This window comes from Bombina bombina, chromosome 6 (genome assembly GCF_027579735.1).
Source record: "Bombina bombina isolate aBomBom1 chromosome 6, aBomBom1.pri, whole genome shotgun sequence".
In the NCBI taxonomy this organism is placed as follows: Eukaryota; Metazoa; Chordata; class Amphibia; order Anura; family Bombinatoridae; genus Bombina; species Bombina bombina.
Window position 1 is genome coordinate 703,868,305 of NC_069504.1, and position 21,757 is coordinate 703,890,061.

The window sequence follows — 21,757 nt, forward strand, 5'->3', positions numbered from 1 at the left end:
TAGGTGCACACCTGGCTACACCTATCCACCCGAATACTAACTAAATCGTTGTCATAGCAATTGATTGAGAATGATCACACATTGGCTAGATTTTTAATTGATTGTCCAATCAGATGATTTTTAGGTTTTTTAATTTGGTATATAGCAAGTGTATTTTTTAATGTTTTATTATAGCCTGATGAAACAGCCCATAGGCGGCTGAGAAACGCGTCGCTGTGTTATTAAAGATTTTTACTTTTATATACACTTGCTTGTGTGGTATTTTGACCCAATAATCTGTTGTGGGGATTTTTATACCCCTCCCCTATCAATCGTTATACTACTGGAAGTTGAGGATTACTTGCTGTGGTTTGTCTACTGGGCGACTTGTGGTTCCAGCTTGCTGATATTGCACCTGGAGGTGCTTTGTTTCCTGTGAGTATACCCATTAGGGCTATATTCTCCCTGGGCGCAAACAATACTAGGCCATGTTGGTTTGCCTTTCTCTTTTCTAGGCATAGGATCTTAGGCTCTCAAGGAACACCGACTGGATCTGTTTGGAGGCATATCAGTGAGCTGGACTACTGTGAAGTTTCAGCCTGCTCCACTAGCACCATCTGGGTGCTTGATGTTTGTGAGTATATATAGTGCCTTCTATATACTTTTCTCTCTGTTTTGGTGGTACTGGGCCATGGTGGCGCCTCTGTGTTCTTCTATTTGCAGTTTCTAACCATCAGGACGACCATCCTTTGACAGAGTGCTGCCGCCGGATAGTGGGACTCGTTTGATGAATGGACTTTAACATACTTATACCTACTGTATAGTTCATTGATCTGGTGTTATATCCTTGTCACTGTGTGCATTGTTTTATGTCTAGGTTCTAGATTACTTACCTTATATGATTTTTTGGCAATTGGGAGGCGCACCCTAAAGGGTGTGGTGTGCATTTGTGTATACCACTCCCCACATTATAATTTGCACATACCTTGATACTGCTTGCAGCAAGAAAACGTTCCCCCATACTGAAGATTTCTCCTGTACTTCCTCAGTAAAACTTGAGAGAACGAACATGGATCTTAGTTACTACTGCTAAGATCATCAGACTCAAGGCATGATTCTTCTTCTATTTCATGCCAGAGTAAAAACAGTACCATTTAAAATAAAAAAATCTTGATTGAAGAAGAACTAAACTATCTTTTTATCACCAAATAAACTTTACCCTTCCTAATGCTAGCATAGGCAAAGAGAATGACTGGGGGGAGGAGTTAGGGGAGGAGCTATATAGCAGCTCTGCTGTGGTGCTCTTTGCCACTTCCTGTTAGCAGGAGGAATATATCCCACAAGTAAAGGATGAAACCTGTGGACTCGTTATATCTTGTAAAAGAAACTCAGATAGAGCATGCAATATAAAACTTTTTTCTTTCCAATGGCATGCCCACAAATCCATTCAATTACTAGTGAGAATTCAACTCCTGGCCACCAGGTGGAGGCAAAGAATACCCCAGCAAAGCCTTAAGTATCCTCCCATTACCCACAATCCCCAGTCATTCTTTGCCTGCGTAATATTGTAGGTGATGTGCGAAGAAGGTGTCTAAAGAAATCAAGTTGTTAATCCTTTAATGGGTACTTTTCCCTGCAAGCAATGATTGGGGTTATGCTGTGTCCATGTAATTCTCTTTAGTAAGAGTAATGGTGGCTTTTAGCAGTTGGAAGATGGTGAGGTGGTCTTTGCTTATCTTCCAACATTTATGCTACCCCTATATAGAAAACCAGGATTGGTTAATCTGTATTTTTCTCCTACATTGGTGTGTCCGGTCCACGGCTTCATCCTTACTTGTGGGATATTCTCTTCCCCTACAGGAAATGGCAAAGAGATCACACAGCAAGAGCTGTCCATATAGCCCCCCCTCTGGCTCCGCCCCCCAGTCATTCTCTTTGCCGCTCTGAACAAGTAGCATCTCCACGGGGATGGTAAAGAGTATGTGGTGTTAGTTGTAGTTTTTATTTCTTCTATCAAGTGTTTGTTATTTTAAAATAGTGCCGGTTTGTACTATTTACTCTACAACAGAAAGTGATGAAGAGTTCTGTTAAAAGAGGAGTATGATTTTAGCACCAGTAACTAAAATCCATTGCTGTTCCCACGCAGGACTGTTGAAACCAGAGAACTTCAGTTGGGGGGAACAGTTTGCAGACTTTTCTGCTCCAGGTATGATCAGTCTATTTTCTAACAAGACATAGTAATGCTAGAAGACTGTCAGTTTTCCCTTATGGGATCGGTAAGCCATTTTCTTAGACTCATAACAGAATTAAGGCTTATAAAATGGGCTCTATGCTGGTTGACACTATTGTGGGCTAAATCGATTGGTTTATATCATATTTATATGTCATTTGGAGTCTAAATTTAGTTCTTTCAGTTCTTCAGGGGGTTCCGTTTGAACCCATGCATTCCATAGATATTAAGTTACTATCTTGGAAAGTTCTGTTTTTGGTTGCTATTTCTTCTGCTAGAAGAGTTTCTGAATTATCTGCTTTGCAGTGTACTTCTCCCTATCTGGTGTTCCATACAGATAAGGTAGTTTTACGTACCAAGCCTGGTTTTCTTCCAAAAGTGGTTTCCAACAGGAATATTAACCAGGAAATAGTTGTTCCTTCTCTGTGTCCGAATCCAGTTTCAAAGAAGGAACGTTTGTTACACAACCTAGATGTGGTCCGTGCTTTAAAATTCTATTTAGAAGCAACAAAGGATTTCAGACAGACATCATCCTTGTTTGTCGTTTATTCTGGTAAGAGGAGAGGGCAGAAAGCTACTGCTACCTTTCTTTCTTTTTGGCTGAAAAGCATCATCCGATTGGCTTATCAGACTGCCGGACGGCAGCCTCCTGAACTAATTACAGCTCACTCTACTAGAGCTGTGGCTTCCACATGGGCCTTCAAGAACGAGGCTTCTGTTGATCAGATCTGTAAGGCAGCGACTTGGTCTTCTCTGCATACTTTTGCCAAATTTTACAAATTCGATAATTATGCTTCTTCGGAGGCTGTTTTTGGGAGAAAGGTTTTGCAAGCCGTGGTGCCTTCCGTTTAGGTAACCTGACTTGCTCCCTCCCTTCATCCGTGTCCTAAAGCTTTGGTATTGGTTCCCACAAGTAAGGATGAAGCCATGGACCGGACACACCAATGTAGGAGAAAACAGAATTTATGTTTACCTGATAAATTTCTTTCTCCTACGGTGTGTCCGGTCCACGGCCCGCCCTGGCTTTTAGTCAGGTTTAAAACATTTTATTCCATACACTACAGTCACCACGGCACCCTATAGTTTCTCCTTTTTCTCCTAACCGTCGGTCGAATGACTGGGGGGCGGAGCCAGAAGGGGGGCTATATGGACAGCTCTTGGTGTGTGCTCTCTTTGCCATTTCCTGTAGGGGAAGAGAATATCCCACAAGTAAGGATGAAGCCGTGGACCATACACACCGTAGGAGAAAGAAATTTATCAGGTAAACATAAATTCTGTTTTTTATCTGTCATACCTGTTTGCTGTATCTGCCCTACAGCGTATCCACAGGTAGGTGCTTTTACCTTCTAGGTGAGAAGGATGCAGCATTTAGGATTTCCTTGTTTAAGAAAAGAAAATAGGATACTTAGAGAACAAGGTGGATCCTTATGCGACTGAATATCCCTTTTATAGGTTGGGGATTTATTGGGCAGCAGTTCAGGGCACTGTCCTGTCATGTGAAGGCTTTTTTGTTTTTTGCTATGGGGATTTTTTTGCACAAATGTTACCTTTTATTTTGTTTGGGTAATATCTCTTTAAGAAAGTTGGATTTTCAAGGAATCAGAGTGGTTTTTCTGCCATAGGATTGTTTTTCCTGCCTGTTGCTTTTTTCTGATGGTTGCAGCTTTATAGCATTTGCAGTTTGAACAGGATTGTTTTATCTGCTGGTGTGGATTGGATTCCTGGTTACAGGTTGGGTGAGTCTCTCCAGCGTGGCTGGGGTGCAGGTTTCAATAATCTATGCTTAGAATTGTATTCTATTTTTTTATATTGAAATTAGAGTATAAGGGAAATAAAGGGCTATTTTATTTACTTTGGAAGCCGATCCCAAGCTTTCTCTGTCATTTGATAATGCCTTTATTGTGCTGATGCAATTTTGTTCCCCTTGCCTTAATAAAGTTTTTATTGTCTAAGGATTCCTTATCTGAGCCTTCTTTTTTTCTCAAGATAATGCTGTTCAGGGGTTGTCTCAGCTTTCTGCTAACATGTCCCAGTCTTTGACAGATTCACATGCAGTGCCTGCGGTTCCGCTCAGTTTACCTAGTTCTGGTAAAAGGAAGAGGAAATCTAAGAACATTTCTATGGGTTCTGATTCCGCCAAGACTGATTTGGTTAGTCTTTCTCAGCTATCTAGCAAGGATCATTCCTCTGCAGCTTCTGAGGGCGAGATCTGATTCAGAATTTGCAGTTCATAGTACAATAGATTCTGAGGAGGTTAATTTTAAATTTAAACTAGAGCATCCCTGTTTACTTTTGAAAGAGATTTTAGCTACTTTGTATAACTCTGAAACTGTTGCAGAGGCCCCTAAAAAGGCTAATAAACTGACTAGAGTTTTTTGATGTCAAACCTAAATCTGTGGAGGTTTTTCCTGTTCCTGATCGCATGTATAACATCTCAGGAATATGAGAAGCCGGGTGTTCCTTTTAACCAGTCTCCTGTGTTTAAAAAGATGTTTTCTGTGGCTGATACAGTGCGAGATCTGTGGCGCACTGTTCCTAGAGTAGAGGGCGCTATATCTACCTTAGCCAAGAAAACTTGAGGATAGTTCCTTTTTTAGAGACCCTATGGATAAGAAACTGAAAAATGTTTCTTTATCAGGGTTTGCAGTGGTAACCAGTTGCTAGAACTGTGACAGTTGCTGGTGCAGCCTCTTATTGGTGTGACTTTTTCTGATCTAGTTTCAGAAAAGACTACTATAGAGGAGATTCAGGATAGGATCAAGGCTCTAAAGCTGGCTAATACTTTTATCTGTGATGCCAGTATGCACGTTGTTATACTGGGAGCCAGGATTTCTAGTTTTGCGATACTAGCCCGCAGAGCCCTTTTGGTTAAAGTTTTGGTCTGCGGATGTGACTTCTAAATCCAAGCTTCTGTCTCTACCTTTTAACGGTAAGACTTTATTTGACCCTGGTCTGGCAGAGATCATTTCCACGGTTACTGGTGGAAAGGGAGTTTTTTTTTACCACAGGATAAGAAGAATAGACCCAAGGGTTGTCAGACTTCTAATTTTTGTTCCTTTCGTAACTTCAAGGGACAGTGATCTTCCTCATCTTCTAAATTTGGCCAGCCCTGGAACAAGGGTAAACAATTCAGAAAGCCCTCCACTGAGGCTGATAGCATTAAGGGGCTGCCCCTGATCCAGTTTTGGACCAGGTAGGGGCAGGCTTTCCTTTTTTTTCCAGCAGACTTGGATTTGTGATGTTCTAGATCCTTGGGCAGTGGCTTAAACTGCGTTAGGGATTGGTTCTCTCTTGGAGTGATTATCCCAGTTCCTCTAGCAGAACAGGGTCAGGGGTTTTGTTCAAATCTTTTTGTAGTTCCCAAAGAGGGAACTTTTTGACCCATTATAGTCTTAAAATCTCTCAACAAGTTTCTCAAGGTCCGTCCTTCAAATTGGAGACTATTCGTTATACTCTCTCTCTGGTTCAGGAGGGTCAGTTTATGACCAGTATGGACCTAAAGGATGCGTATCTTCATGTGCCTATCTACAGGGAACATTTCAAGTTCTTGAGGTTAGCTTTTTTGGATTGATATTTCTAATTTGTAGCCCTGCCTTATCGGCCTCGCTGCTGTTCCTCGAATCTTTACGAAAGTTCTAGGGGCTTTTTTGCCTGTGGCCAAATCTCTAGGGATTGCGGTGGCTCCTAACCTGGACAATATCTTGGTCCAGGCGCCATCTTTTTAGTTAGCAAGATCACATACAGATTCTCTGTTAGCTATTCTCCGCTCTCACAGGTGGAAGGTGAATCTAGGGAAAAGTTTCTTGGTGCCAAGTACCAGGGTATGAGGTCAGAAAAGTCAAGCTTCTTGAGGCCTATTCTCTTCAGTCCTCTGTTCGTCCATCAGTATCTGTATGCATGGAAGTAATTGGTCTCATGGTGGCATTCATGGATATTATTCCATTTGCCCGCTTCCATCTGAGACCTCTACAGTTATGTATGCTCAATCAATGGAACGGAATCCACTTGGATCTCTCTGAGGATAGTTTTAGACTCTCAGACAAGAATGTTTCTGTCTTGATGGATCTCCCAGGACCTTTTGTCTCGGGGCACTTGTTTCCTGAGACCTTCTTGATAGAGTCTGACCACGGATGCCAGCCTGTTAGGCTGGGGAGCAGTTTGGGGAGTCATTAAGAGCTCAGGGACTTTTGGACTCAGGAGTCTGCCCTTCCTATAAATATCCAAAAATTGAGAGCAATTCTCTATGCTCTATCAGTAGGGTCTCAACTGAGTTTTAGCCTGGTTTATCAGATTTCAATAGGACATCTTTTCGAGGGCTAATATCAAGTAACAAGGAGGAACTCGGAGCATGTTAGCTATGAAGGAGGTGACTCGCATTCTTCAGTAGGCAGAGTGACAACTGGGAAGCGGGTTATCTGAGCAGGCAGATTTTTCATCTAGGGAAATGGGCTCTCCATCTGGAAGTTTTTCTTGATGTTAACCCTCTAGTGGGGAGTTCCGAAGCTGGATCTGATGGCATCTCGTCTAAACGTCAAGATTCGAAGTTACGGAGCAAGATCAGGAGATCCTCATGCAGCTCTGGTAGACGCCCTGACAGTGCCATGGGATTTTGGTCTAATTTATCGGTTTCCTCCGGTTGCCCTCCTTACTCGGGTGATAGCTCATATCAAACAGGAGCAGGTTTTGGTGATTCTACTAGCTCCAGGGTGGCCTCGCAGAACTTGGTTTGCGGACCTAGTGAGGTTGTCCTCATTTCCACCGTGGAAATTGCCTCTGAGGAAGGATCTTCTACTTCAGGGTTCCTTCCTCCATCCAAACTTAGTCTCTCTGAAGTTAACTGCTTGGAGATTAAACGCTTAGTCTTGTCCAGATGAGGTTTTTCTGTGAAGGTTATTGAGACTATGTTTCAGGCTAGTAAGACTGTTTCTCGCAAGATTTATTATAAGGTATGACCTAGATACCTTCATTGGTGCAGATCTAGGGGTTTTTCTTGGAGTCAGGTGAGAAATTCCCCGTATTCTGTCCTCCAGGGCCTGGAGAAGGGTTTATCAGTCAGTACCCTAAAGGGTCAGATTTCGGCTCTGTCGATTCTTCTGCAGAAGCGTCTGGCAATTTTGTCAGATAATCAATCTTTTGTCCAGGCTTTGGTTAGAATCAGGCCCGTGTTTAGGGCAATTGTTCCTCCTTGGAGTCTTAATGTGGTAAAGTTCTGCAGCAAGCTTCATTTGAGCCTATGCATTCTGTTGATATCAAGTTATTGTCCTGGAAGGTTTTGTTTCTGCTGGCAATTTCCTCTGCCCGTAGAGTTTCAAAGCTTTCGGCTCCACAGTGTGATTCTCCTTATCTTATTCTTCATGTGGATAAGGCGGTTTTCTGTTCTAAGTTAGGTTTTCTACCTAAGGTGGTCTTGGAACGCAATATCAACCAAGAAATTGTTGTTCCTTCATTTTATCCTAATCCTTCCTCTAAAAAGGAGCGGTTATTGCACAATCTGGATGTTGTGTGTGCTTTAAGGTTCTATTTACAGGCTACAAAAGATTTACCTCAATCTTCTGCTCTTTTTGTTCTCTTTTCTGGTAAACGGAAGGGTCAGCTGGACAGCAGCCTCCAGAGAAAATTATGGCTCACTCCACTAGGGCTGTCGCTTCCTCTTGGGCCTTTTAAAAATGATGCCTCTGTGGAACAGATTTGCAAGGCGGCCACTTGGTCATCATTGCATACTTTTCCAAATTTGATGTTTTTGCATCAGCTGAGGCTTCTTTGGACGGAAAGTTTTTCAAGTGGTGGTGCCTTCTGTTTAGGTTCGCCTGTCTTATGTTTGCCTCCCTTCCATTCTGTGGACTTTAGCTTTGGTATTGGTTCCCACTAGTAATTGAATGGAAATCGTGGACTCTCCATGCCATTGGAAAGAAAACATAATTTGTACTTGCCTGATAAATTATTTTCTTTCCTGGCAGGGAGAGTCCATGGCATTGAGAGCCCATGACCCGACCTTATTTTTAAGACAGCTTTCCATCTTAATGGGAGGAGAGTCCACTGCTTCATTCATTACTTGTGGGAATTAAGAACCTGGTCACCAGGAGGAGGCAAAGACCGCCCAGCCAAAGGCTTAAATACCTCCCCCACTCCCCTCATCCCCCAGTCATTCTTTGCCTTTTGTCACAGGAGGTTGGCAGAGAAGTGTCGGAAGATTCGGAGTAGTCTCTTATGGAGGGTAGTACTCTTCACAATGGGACTGGAGTTTTAAGTAGTCCTGTCAGCCTCTCAGTGAGAGCATGGGTGAAAGTTAGAGTCCAGAGATGCAGAGTGTCGTCTCTGCGAAACCATCCCGACTCAGATTAACAGCTCCATAAGCAATCAGCGTTGACGAGTTTCGCTGCCTGCTTTCTGCTCTCAAGTCCATGTCAAGAGCGATGTTACTAACCTGTCACACTTGAAAGGCCGTGTTCCTGTTCCACGGCATAGATTCTAGTAAGATTGTTTCATTTTTTTATACATGTATGATAACGCTAGAAGACAGGGTCACAGTGTGACTCCTTTTATCTGTATAGAATCAAGGGTAAATATCTCCTGAGGGGGATTATTGAACAGGGGGGAATTATCTTATATGTTTATTTGATTTTATGCTGCTTTTATGTGTGAGATGTTATGGGCTCATAGGCTGTTATGGAACATACAGGTTTTACTTTCACTTTGAGAGCCATGCAGCTTACAAGCTTGGCGCACTTTTTTTATAGCAGGGACGGTGATGCCTCTAAACCTCCGGCTGCGGAGGATCCAGACTTTAGTTTTAGGGAATTCAGTGGTTCCAGAGGCCAAATTGCCTGAGGAACCTTTAATTCCTAAATTGGATAGAGCTTGAGGACAGGGTGGTACCTTATCCTTCCTTGCTCCTTTTAGATGGTGAACATATTAAGCATGAATGGGACTGGATTTTTCCTCTCTTCTCCCTTTAACAAATCGTTCCCGACCCTGGACTCTCAATGGAGTTGCAAGGTTCCGTCCCTAAATGGGATGGCGCTATCTTCACCCTTGCTAAACGTCTTACTATCACGTTTTAAGATAGCTCTTTGTTTTAAGAACCCATGGATAAAGGATGGAAACGCTGTTAAGACAGTTGTTTTCAATATACGGGATATTTGTTTCAACCAGAGGTGGCCGTTGCCACGGTTGCTGGAGAAACTACCTTCTGGTGTGACTCCTTATAGGATTGATCGGGGTGGAGAGGTCCACTCGACATTACTCAGGAAAGATTTATGGCCTTGAGGGTTGCTAATTCTTTTATCTGTGATGCTATTAGGCAGATTATTCGCCTAAATGCTAAGGCTTCAGCCTTTTCTGTTAAGGCCCGTCGGGCTCCGGCTGAAGTCATGGTCTGCGTATATGACTTCTAAGTCTAGACTTCTTTCCCTCCCTTTTAAGGGAATGATTTGTTTGGTGCAGGCCTGGATTCAATTATCTTCACAGTCACAGGGGGCAAGGGTGCCCTTCTACCTCAAGAGAATCTCAACGAGTCTAAGGACAATTTTCGTTCTTTTTTTCGTTTTGATAAAGCCCATGTCAGCAGTCCTCCGTTAAGCCTGAGCAAACCAAGAGCTCTTGGAAGCCAGCTCAGTCCTGGAATAAATCCAAGCAGAGCAAGAAGCCCGCCGAGTCTAAGTCAGCATGAATGGGCGGTCCCCGGTCCTCTTCTGGATCTTGTAGGATGCAATCTGTCACTTCCAATCTATGCTTAAAGGAATCCTTTTTATTATCCTATATACTTACTAACAAGACTTACAATTGCGAAACAAACAGTTACTAGGAATGATAAATGCATGATGTCTAAACCTGAACAAAATATATAAATCTGTGAAAATTAATTGACTTCGGATACAATATACAAAAAAAAAAAAAAAAAAGGGAAAACTTCCCTGGCCAGACTGTTTGTGATTGAATATACGTTAAAAGTATACTGTGTATTCATTCTTTGAAAACACCTTTTTTGTTACCATTCTCTGTTTTTACGCAAAGCACACGGTTTATAATTAGATTTTTAACTGAATACTTTAACTTATATACATCTGCTTAACGAGGTTATTTTTAGCAATAGGAGCTGTTTGTACTATTTGAGCACTAATTGAGTGTATATATACAGAATGTATCGATCTATTTGATTTAATTAATTGGTTTTAGCTTTAGCTGAATGAAGTCATTTGGATTTACTCTTATATGAAAATATCAAGTTTATTTGAGACACCGGTGTCCTAGAATTATAGGGATATTATTAATTGTATAATTTTTATGTGTTTTAAATTTTATGAGGGGTCTTGTATATTATTTAAAAGGCTGTAAATAATCTCTCTAGGGAATTTCTTCTGAAAATACTTTGGGCACATATGCTTTAAAGGGATTATTTTCTACATATATCTTTTACCCATATGTATTGTGATCATTAACTTTAAATCTTACTAAGAATATAAGAGATAGTAGCAGACTGCTGTTTAAGCGCCTCCCAAAACCTTCCGTTTACTTTCTGCAATCTGTCACTCTTTTCAGTCTAAAATGATTCAGTTTAAAAAGTAATATAGAACTGATCAAGGCACCTTGGGGTCCATCCGATAAAAATCGTCGCCCGCAAAAGCTGGCGACGCCAATATTTGCGCGGGTTTGGTATCACATATACGGCGTAACCTAGAAGTTACGCGCGTATATTTCTGCCGTCGCCCGTAGTTTTTTGGGCTATAGGCAGGTATACCAAACCCGCGCAGTTTGGTATCCAATATGCAGCGTAAGGACTTACGTAGCGAAAATGGAGAAAACTTACTCCATTTTCACCTCGCCACAAAAAGCAGCCGTAAGAAGCCTTACGCTGACTATTGGAGCCCCGTAACTTCCTAAACTGGCTGCTAAAATAAACGTAACACCTAACGCATGCGCAATGTCTATCTCCCTGTCAACCGCGATCTGCTAAAATAAACCTAACACCTAACGCATGCGCAATGTCTATCTACCTGTCAACCGCGATCCCCCCCCCCCCGAAATCCCTAATAAAGTTATTAACCCCTAAACCGCCGCTCCCGGACCCCGCCGCCATCTACATAAACTAACCCCCTACTGTGAGCCCCTAAAACCGCCGCCATCTACCTTATCTATCCCCTAATTAGAACCCCTTACACCGCTGTCATCTACCTTATCTATCCCCTATTCTGACCCCTTACACCGCTGTCATCTACCTTATCTATCCCCTATTCTGACCCCTTACACCGCCGCCACCTATATAAAAATTATTAACCCCTAATCTAATCCCCCTATACCGCCGCCAGCTATATTAATATTATTAACCCCTAATGTAAGCCACTTACACCGCCGCCATCTCTATTAAAATGATTAATCCCTTATTTAATCTACCTACCCCGCCGCCAGCTATATTATCTATATTAACCCTAAGTATATTATAGTTAATATAGGTATTACATTATATATATTAACTATATTAACCCTAATTATATTAGGGTTAATATAGTTAATATAGTTACTATAGTATTTATATTAACTATATTAACTCTATCTAACCCTAACACCCCTAACTAAATTTATATTAAATTAATCTAATTCATTTATAAACTAAAATATTCCTATTTAAATCTAAATACTTACCTATAAAATAAACCCTAAGATAGCTACAATATAATTAATAATTACATTGTAGCTATGTTAGGGTTAATATTTATTTTACAGGTAAATTGTTAATTATTTTAACTAGGTATAATAGCTATTAAATAGTTATTAACTATTTAATATCTACCTAGTTAAAATAATTACCCAATTACCTGTAAAATAAATCCTAACCTAAGTTACAAATACACCTACACTATCAATAAATTTAATAAACTACAAACATCTATCTAAAAATACAATTAAATTAACTAAACTACAAAAAAAAAACCCCACTAAATTACAAAAAATAAAAAAAAGATTACAAGATTTTTAAGCTAATTACACCTATTCTAAGCCCCCTAATAAAATAATAAACCCCCAAAATAAAAAAAATTCCCTGCCCTATTCTAAATTAAACAATTTCAAAGCTCTTTACCTTACCAGCCCTTAAAAGGGCCTTTTGTGGGGCATGCCCCAAAGAATTCAGCTCTTTTGCATACAAATACAATACCCCCCCATTACAACCCACCACCCACATACCCCTATTCTAAAACCACCCAAACCCCCCTTAAAAAAGCCTAACACTACCCCCCTGAAGATCTCCCTACCTTGTCTTCACCACACCGGGCCGAACTCCTGATCCGATCCGGGCGATGTCTTCCTCCAAGCGGCAAAGAAGAATTCTTCCTCCGGCGACGTCTTCCTCCAAGCGGCAGCAAAGTCTTCATTCTTCCGGCGGCATCTTCAATCTTCTTTCTTCGCTCCGCCGCCGCGGAGCATCCATCCCGGCCGACTGCTGAACTACGAATGAGGTACCTTTAAATGACGTCATCCAAGATGGCGTCCGCCGAATTCCGATTGGCTGATAGGATTCTATCAGCCAATCGGAATTAAGTTAGAAAAATCTGATTGGCTGATTGAATCAGCCAATCAGATTCAAGTTCAATCCGATTGGCTGATCCGAACAGCCAATCAGATTGAGCTCGCATTCTATTGGCTGATCGGAACAGCCAATAGAATGCAAGCTCAATCTGATTGGCTGATTGGATCAGCCAATCGGATTGAACTTGAATCTGATTGGCTGATTCAATCAGCCAATCAGATTTTTCTAACTTAATTCCGATTGGCTGATAGAATCCTATCAGCCAATCGGAATTCGGCGGACGCCATCTTGGATGACGTCATTTAAAGGTACCTCATTCGTAGTTCAGCAGTCGGCCGGGATGGATGCTCCGCGGCGGCGGAGCGAAGAAAGAAGATTGAAGATGCCGCCGGAAGAATGAAGACTTTGCTGCCGCTTGGAGGAAGACGTCGCCGGAGGAAGAATTCTTCTTTGCCGCTTGGAGGAAGACATCGCCGGAGGAAGAATTCTTCTTTGCCGCTTGGAGGAAGACATCGCCCGGATCGGATCAGGAGTTCGGCCCGGTGTGGTGAAGACAAGGTAGGGAGATCTTCAGGGGGGTAGTGTTAGGCTTTTTTAAGGGGGGTTTGGGTGGTTTTAGAATAGGGGTATGTGGGTGGTGGGTTGTAATGGGGGGGGGGGTATTGTATTTGTATGCAAAAGAGCTGAATTCTTTGGGGCATGCCCCACAAAAGGCCCTTTTAAGGGCTGGTAAGGTAAAGAGCTTTGAAATTTGTTTAATTTAGAATAGGGCAGGGAATTTTTTTTATTTTGGGGGTTTATTATTTTATTAGGGGGCTTAGAATAGGTGTAATTAGCTTAAAAATCTTGTAATCTTTTTTTTATTTTTTGTAATTTAGTGTTTTGTTTTTTTTGTAGTTTAGTTAATTTAATTGTATTTTTAGATAGATGTTTGTAGTTTATTAAATTTATTGATAGTGTAGGTGTATTTGTAACTTAGGTTAGGATTTATTTTACAGGTAATTGGGTAATTATTTTAACTAGGTAGATATTAAATAGTTAATAACTATTTAATAGCTATTATACCTAGTTAAAATAATTAACAATTTACCTGTAAAATAAATATTAACCCTAACATAGCTACAATGTAATTATTAATTATATTGTAGCTATCTTAGGGTTTATTTTATAGGTAAGTATTTAGATTTAAATAGGAATATTTTAGTTTATAAATGAATTAGATTAATTTAATATAAATTTAGTTAGGGTTAGATAGAGTTAATATAGTTAATATAAATACTATAGTAACTATATTAACTATATTAACCCTAATATAATTAGGGTTAATATAGTTAATATATATAATGTAATACCTATATTAACTATAATATACTTAGGGTTAATATAGATAATATAGCTGGCGGCAGGGTAGGTAGATTAAATTAGGGGTTAATCATTTTAATAGAGATGGCGGCGGTGTAAGGGGCTTACATTAGGGGTTAATAATTTTAATATAGATGGCGTTGGTGTTAGGGGCTCACTTTAGGGGGTTATAGATATAATATAGCTGGCGGCGGGGTACGGGAGCGGCGGTTTAGGGGTTAATAACTTTATTAGGTTGCGGCGGGGTACGGGAGCGGCGGTTTAGGGGTTAATAGCTTTTTTATTGTTAGGCTAGTGAGGGGGGATAGCGGATAGAGGGTTAGACGTGTCGGGCTATGTTAGGGAGGCGTGTTAGACAAAGCGGGTGTTTTAGACTTTAGTCAGGTTTTATAGGCGCCGGCAGTTTCTAACGTGCCGCAAGTCACTGGCGACGCCAGAAATTTGTACTTGCGCAGATTTCTGGACATCGCTGGTTTGTCAGACTTACGGCACGTTAGCATCTGACGGCGACTTATATGGGATAGCTCGAGTTGCGAGCTGAAACTGCGGGCGACGCCGGTTCCCTCGCTTGCGCCGCAAACTGCGATCTATATCGGATCGCGCCCCTTGTAGGGACCTAACAGGAGGCTTCAATCCAGGATACATTTTTGCACTGTTTTTTTTAGTGGGGAAATGTCAATTTACTGGATCAAAAATAATGTGTCTGCTTTATTTTACTTATGTTGGCAGCTTCGGACCTGCACAGGGTGTAGGATCTCACCTTGAACTTAATGGTCCACATAGTTCCCATGGGAATGGGTGAAGAGAAGGGGCATTTATTTGGTCCTGAGAACAGCAGGCATCTGCAAGAAAAAAGGCACTGTTAGGGGCAGAATGACAAGCACAGATAGAATGAGATCTCTGAAAGATGTTGGTAAATATGAAGAAATAAAATAATGCATTTGGCCTAAATGCACAGAGTAGATTGAAATTATTTACAGTGGCAAAATCAGTTAAAGGACCAGTCAACACATTAGATTTGCATAAACAACAAATGCAATATAACAAGACAATGCAATAGCACTTAGTTTGAACTTCAAATGAGTAGTAGTTTTTGTTCTAACAAATTTCAAAGTTATGTATATTTCCACTCCCCTTGTACCATGTGATAGCAATCAGCCAATCACAAATGCATATACGTATAGTCTGTGAATTCTTGCACATGCTCAGTAGGATCTGGTGACTCAAAAATTGTAAATATAAAAGACTGTGCATATTTTTTTTAATGGAAGTAAATTGGAAAGTTGTTTAAAATTACATGCTGTATCTGAATCATGAAAATGTAATTTAACCTGTGTCCCTTTAACTAAAGATGATGGATATGCAGTAACTGCTGTATTTAAAGTCACAACAGAAAATAACAGATGGAGGTTTTTAGCAAGTACATTGATGCAGTGATACTGCAACATAGAAACATTGATTTTGACCACAGATAACCATAGGCACAAGTCTGCCCAAAATGTCCTAAAAGTGTAAGCTTATATAGTTTATATGATAGCCTTATGTTTATACCTGGCATTCTTAAAGTCCCTGAAAGTCTTCGTCTTTACTACCTCTAATGGAAGCTTATTTCATGAATCGGCCACCCTTTCTGTGAAGCAGTCCTTCCACTAATTAATCCTGAACCTACTTTAGGTTGATATCATGACCACTGTTTCTGGAATTGCTCTTCGTGAAAAATACTTACAGCCTCAGCTTTGTTAAGCTCCGCTTGAGTGCTAACGACGGTTCAGAGGCGTCGCTAGCACTCAACCACCTTTAGGGCAATCTGGGGACTCCCACCGACTCCCATTTCCCGTTACGTGCGGTGACATCACGCACAATCACGTCACTGCGCAACTTTATTGAAAATTTCCAATACAAAGTATAGGGAAAGGGGGCATGCTGCTTAGAAGCCTGTATCTCAGGCATCTAAGCAGCTACAGACCCCCAAGAATGTTGGAAAGGTAATTGCCTAACCTTTCCAACGGTATAAGGCTTGGGGATCTGGGTGGGGGGGGGGTTAGTAAATAAAAAAAAAATTAAATCCAGCTTAGCACTCAACCCAAATTTGTTTCTTTCATGTCTCAGATATAGCATGCAATTATAAGCAACTTTCTAATTTAAAGGGACACTGAACCCAATTTTTTTCTTTAGTGATTCAGATAGAGCATGCATTTTTTTTTTTTAATTGTTTTATTTATAATCCAAGTCACTGTCCAAAAACAATATCAACCATTTTGAAAACATGACATAATCAAAAGATACAATAAATTTGACAACATAGTACTATGTTCATTTATACATGTAGTTAAATTTAGGCTAATCATCACATTAATGAACACAAACATTTTATTTTCCTACAATGCTTGGAGTTTTTGATTTTCAGTATAACCCCCCCCCCTTGTTCCCCCCCCCCATGCGAAGAGAAAACATAACAAAAAAAAAAAACCCAAAAAAAAACCCCCAAAAAAACAAAAAAACAAAACAAACAAAAACAAAAAAAAAAATTACCATCACTTTCTTCCTCCTGAAGCTTTACCAGTTCCCTAATAGAACAATTTCTGTATTTCTAAAGGGGAAGATTATATAATCTATTTCTGCAGCCGGAAAGATTTTTAAGAAGGCAGCCCATTTATCAAAGAACCTTTTAATGTCTTGTTCATTATTTATATCCGCGTTTCTCTGGTCTAAAATGCATTGTTTTTTCATGCAGTTTTTAATTTCAGTAATACTTGGCATTGCATGACTTTTCCACTTCTTACAGATTAAATACCTGGTAGCAAGAATAGCGGAGATTATTATTTTTTCATCAGTTTGCTTACCAGGCTCTTCCTTAAGGCAGAGTATTATCTGATATATTGTCAAAGAGACATAGCCTATCTTAAGCACCTTTTTTAGCCAGTATTCGAGCCTAGCCCAGAGATTTTTAATCTTTGGACAATACCAAAACATATGTATTAAATCAGCTGCCTGATACGAACATTTAGGACATTTATTAAACCCTACATTCACACATTTGAAACCTCTCTCGGGGGTAAAATATGCCCCATGAAGGAGCTTAACATGTGCCTCCCTCCAAGTTGCAGAGAGCGTTACTTGTGCAATTTTTTTAATTGACAATTGAATAGTTTTAGACTCAATATTACTCTGAGGGATTGCTGTATTCCAGTAGAGGGCAATCTTTGCCAGTACCGGTTCTCCTTTATTTGTACCCAGAAGATGATAACATGGTGCAATTGACATATGACCATTTCTTGTTAGAGCAAGCCAATCATCGAGTTTACCTAGTCCCCATTCCCAACCAGCTTTCTTAACTAGGTCCTGTGCAAAATGCCTTAATTGCAAATACGCAAAGAAGTCTTTATTGGGCAAATCAAAATCTCTTTTTAATTCCTGGAATGTTTTGATATATTTTCTCTCTTTATCAATTATTTGGTATACCTTGGTTAACCCCCGATTATGCCATTTCCTAAAGACTTCGGAATGCAATCCTGATTGAAAAATAGGGTTACCTATTATAGGCAAAAGACAGGTAGCACTATTATTAATTGAAAGAAAGGTTACTATCTTGTGCCAAGCTTTAAGTGGGTTAAGAATTGTTTTAAATCGTTTAATTTCTGAGGGGATTTCTTTAGGTACTAAGTGTATTAATGCAGATAGAGAATATGGGTAGCAGACACTGGTCTCGAGATAATTATTCAAGACATAGTTATTAGATGAGATCCAGTCTGTTACGACACGAGCCAGAAAGGAGAGGTTATATAGCCTTATGTCTGGTAAGGCAAGACCACCATCCTTTCTTGATATTGAAAGTTTCATAAGAGATATCTTTGACCTCTTATTCTGCCATAAGAACTGTATAAGTGAAGTATTGATTGAACGTATATCCTTACCTAATAGAATTATTGGTGTATTTTGAAGTATATATAAAAGTTTTGGAAGAAGAGCCATTTTAAAAAGGGCAATCCTTCCAGAAAGTGATATTGGGAGATTTTGCCATAACAAAAGCTTTTCTTTGATCATTTTTACTACTGGGGGTATATTCAATGTATAGAGATCTACGGACCTTGTCGGAATATGAATCCCTAGATATTTAAAAGAATCTTTTACTTGGCGAAAAGGAGTTTTTAATATTGAAGTTTTATTTTTCCTGAGCCACACTATCTCTGATTTTGTCATATTTACTTTGTATCCAGAGAATGTACCAAATTGTTCCAAGATCTGAAGAAGTTTTGGTAAGTTCAGTTTGGTGTTAGCCAAATAAAGCAGCAGATCATCAGCATACAGACCGATTTTTATTTCGCAGTTACGAATTTTTATACCATCCAAATGATGGCGTATTTTAATTGCCAGAGGTTCAATGGAAATATTAAATAAGAGCGGGGAAAGAGGACAGCCCTGCCTTGTTCCTCTACCTAACAAGATAGAGGGGGAAATGTTGTTATTCACTATCAATCTTGTAGATGGGTGTTTATATAGATTTTCGATAAATTCAAGAAAATTACCTCTGATGCCAAATTGTCTTAACGATGTTTTGATATGTTCGTAAAATATTGAATCAAAGGCTTTTTCAGCATCTAAGGAAATAATAGCAAGGTCAGGTATGTCCTCCCCCCCGCTAGTTAAATTAGATAGTACCTCAAAATATTCTGTCACCAATAGGGCTTCCCTAATTTTTGAGGCTGAGTTGCGGTTATTTAGAAAACCTGCTTGATCAGTATGTATAATTTCTGAGAGGGGTCTTTGAAGTCTAGATGCTAGAATTGCAGTAAGAATTTTGTAATCTGAATTTAACAGTGCAATTGGTCTGTAGGATTCCTTGTATTCAGGGTTTTTTCCGCCTTTTAATATCAAAGTTGTGTAAGAATTGGTAAATGAAGAGGGGATCATTTTACCACTAATAAAGAAGCTGTTAAAGAGCGTGCAAAGATGTGGGGTGGCTTCACCAATCAGGATCTTATAGAATTCACTAGGCAAGCCATCTGGACCTGCTGCTTTATTTGAGGCAAGCTTGGATATTACTTTCTCTATTTCTTCTATGGAAATAGGGACATTGAGGCTATCAGCCATTTCTGATGTGACAGTAGGATACGTGATATCTCTCCAAAAGTCATCAGATGTATGCGTATCACTTGTTTTAAATGAATATAATTCCTGGTAATATTCATTAAATGCAGCTAGTATGTCTTCGGCTTTAGAAAGCTGAAGACCTTTATTATACAATTTGTCTATGATTGGTTGTTTTTTCTCATTTTTTATTAATTTGGCCAGCATCTTACCTGATTTATTACCATATTTATATAGCTTAGCCTGCATTTTTAATTCCTTTTGAGTTTCTTGCAGTAAAACAAAAGTATCCCTTTCATTTTTTGCTTTAACGTATTTTGCCCAATTTAAGGGGGTTTTGTCAAGCAGATAATGATTATAAGTGTTAGTTAAACATTGGCATGATTCTCTTTCTCTAGATCGAATTTTCTTATGCAGGGCTGAGCTATATGAAATTATTTCGCCTCTCATTACTGCTTTTGCAGTGTCCCAAAATACTTCAGGGCGGTTTAAATAGTCTTTATTAAAATGTACAAATTCCTTATATCTATTTATAAGCCAGTTCTTGAATTTTACCTCAGTCGTCAGATAGTAGGGAAAAAAGAAACGTGTTGCAGCAGAATACAAATGTGAAAGCTGAAACTCAAGTACAATCGGTGCATGATCTGAAAGAAATATTGGTCCTATATCTGTTTTTTACCCCTCTCATCACCATACGTTCATCAATTAGAAAAATGTCGATTCTGGAGAGCGTCTTATGCGCCTTGGAAAGACAGGTAAAATTTTGAGTAGAAGGATTTTGCTGTCTCCAGATATCCCGCAGTGCTAAGTTCTGCATTATTTTTTTAAACATCTTACCCTCTAGATTATCTTTTTTTTGTTTTAACTGTTTGACATTATGTCTTAGCCTATCGATCGGGCATTGTGGTGCCATATTGTAATCTCCTCCCATAATTAAAGAGCCTTCCGTGAAGGATAATAATTTGGTCTGCAAAGTGTTCCAAAATTTTGGATCAAATACATTAGGGCCGTATGTATTACATAATGTATACATCTTCTGGGCAATCTTTATTTTCAGTAGTACATATCTCCCCCCGATGTCAGCCTCAAAATGTGTGACTTCGGTATCAATTTTCTTTCCTATTAGAATTGCTACCCCCCTTTTCCTCTTAACACTAGGTGCAAAATAGATTTCTTTTACCCATGTTGATTTAAGTTTTAAAGATTCTTCAGCTGATAAATGGGTTTCTTGAATAAAACCTATGTCAGTCTGGATCTTTCGCAGGTGATTAAGGATTGCTTTTCTCTTTATAGGGGTAGATATACCACCTACATTCCAAGATACTATTTTACAATTTTTATTCAGCATATTCATTTATACATTAAGGAGGGAGAAAGAGAAGAGAGAAAGAGAAAAAAAAATAAATAAATAAATAAAATAAATAAATAAAAATAAAAAAAAAAAAATAATAATAATAATAAAAAAAAAAAATAATAATAATAATTTAAAATTAGACACCTAAATTTTCTCTGCACAGGTGGGGGTTGGGTCCTAGGACTCACGTCTAGAAGAGACACGGTCTTTCCCATAAGCAAAAACCTATAGCTTACACTCAGTCTAATAATCAGATATTCAATATTGCTGTTATTAAGCTTAGGAACCCAGTGTGTTATAGAAGCTCTCAGCCAGTTGAGCTTCTTCAAAGAAGTGTGTGACTTCCCCAACTTTAACCTTTAATTTGTAGGGGTACATTATGGTTGCCTGGTACCCTTTTTGTATCAGTTTGGAACAAATAGGAGCAAGCTCCCTTCTCCTTGCTGCAGTGTCAGCGGAGAAATCTTGAAACATAAGGATTGTAGCGTCTCCAGCCTTAACAGGCTGTTGTTTGCGATAATGCTGGAATAAGGTAAGTTTGTCTTGAAAATTTAATATTCTAGCGATAACAGGCCTAGGCCTAGTTCTATCTTTATTGCCTGAGCGAGGTAGACCAAGTCTGTGCGCTCTCTCCACTGGGATGGGATATAGGGTAGATGGCATCTTTAAAATTGTAGGCAAGGTTTCTGATATAAAATTAACAAGATTGTCATATTGTTGTTCTTCCGGAAGGCCTATAATTCTTATATTATTTCTTCTAGAACGATTTTCTAGATCTTCTAATCTGTTTTGAATTTTCTGTACATTATTATTTATACCTTCTAGATTAGAACTATGCGTTATTGTTAGATCTTCCAGGTCCGAAACTCTTTGTTCGGCTTCCTGCAGCCTATTAGAGAATTGACGAACCTCTTGTGTCAGAGAAAGAAAATCTTGTTTGATTTCAGCTCTAAGAGCCTCAAATTTAGGAGAGAGCGCATCAGATATACTAGCGACTAAGCTGTGAATATTGGTTACTTCTTGTACAACTGGTACATTTAACATAGTTGGTTGCGCTTCTGTGGGAGGCTCCTGATTACCCTTCAATTTTCTGTCTCTCTGTCTTGCTGCCATGGCTGGAGAAATATTCCGGGGTGAGGTGTGAAGGAATTTATCCATGTGCCAGAAAAGAAAAGAGAATTAAAAAAAATTGAAGTGAGGCAATTTATCTAAGTGAAGATCA

General features: G+C 39.5%; 1 protein-coding gene across 1 annotated transcript in view; it reads right to left on the reverse strand.

The window, feature by feature from the left end:
- The window catches only part of RTBDN (retbindin), a 79,139-nt gene that overhangs the window by 19,353 nt on the left and 38,029 nt on the right, over nt 1-21,757 (reverse strand). Inside the window, exon 3 of the mRNA XM_053719394.1 lies at nt 14,854-14,935. Within this exon, the coding sequence (XP_053575369.1) occupies nt 14,854-14,935 (82 nt within the window). The remainder of the gene's footprint in view (nt 1-14,853; nt 14,936-21,757) is intronic.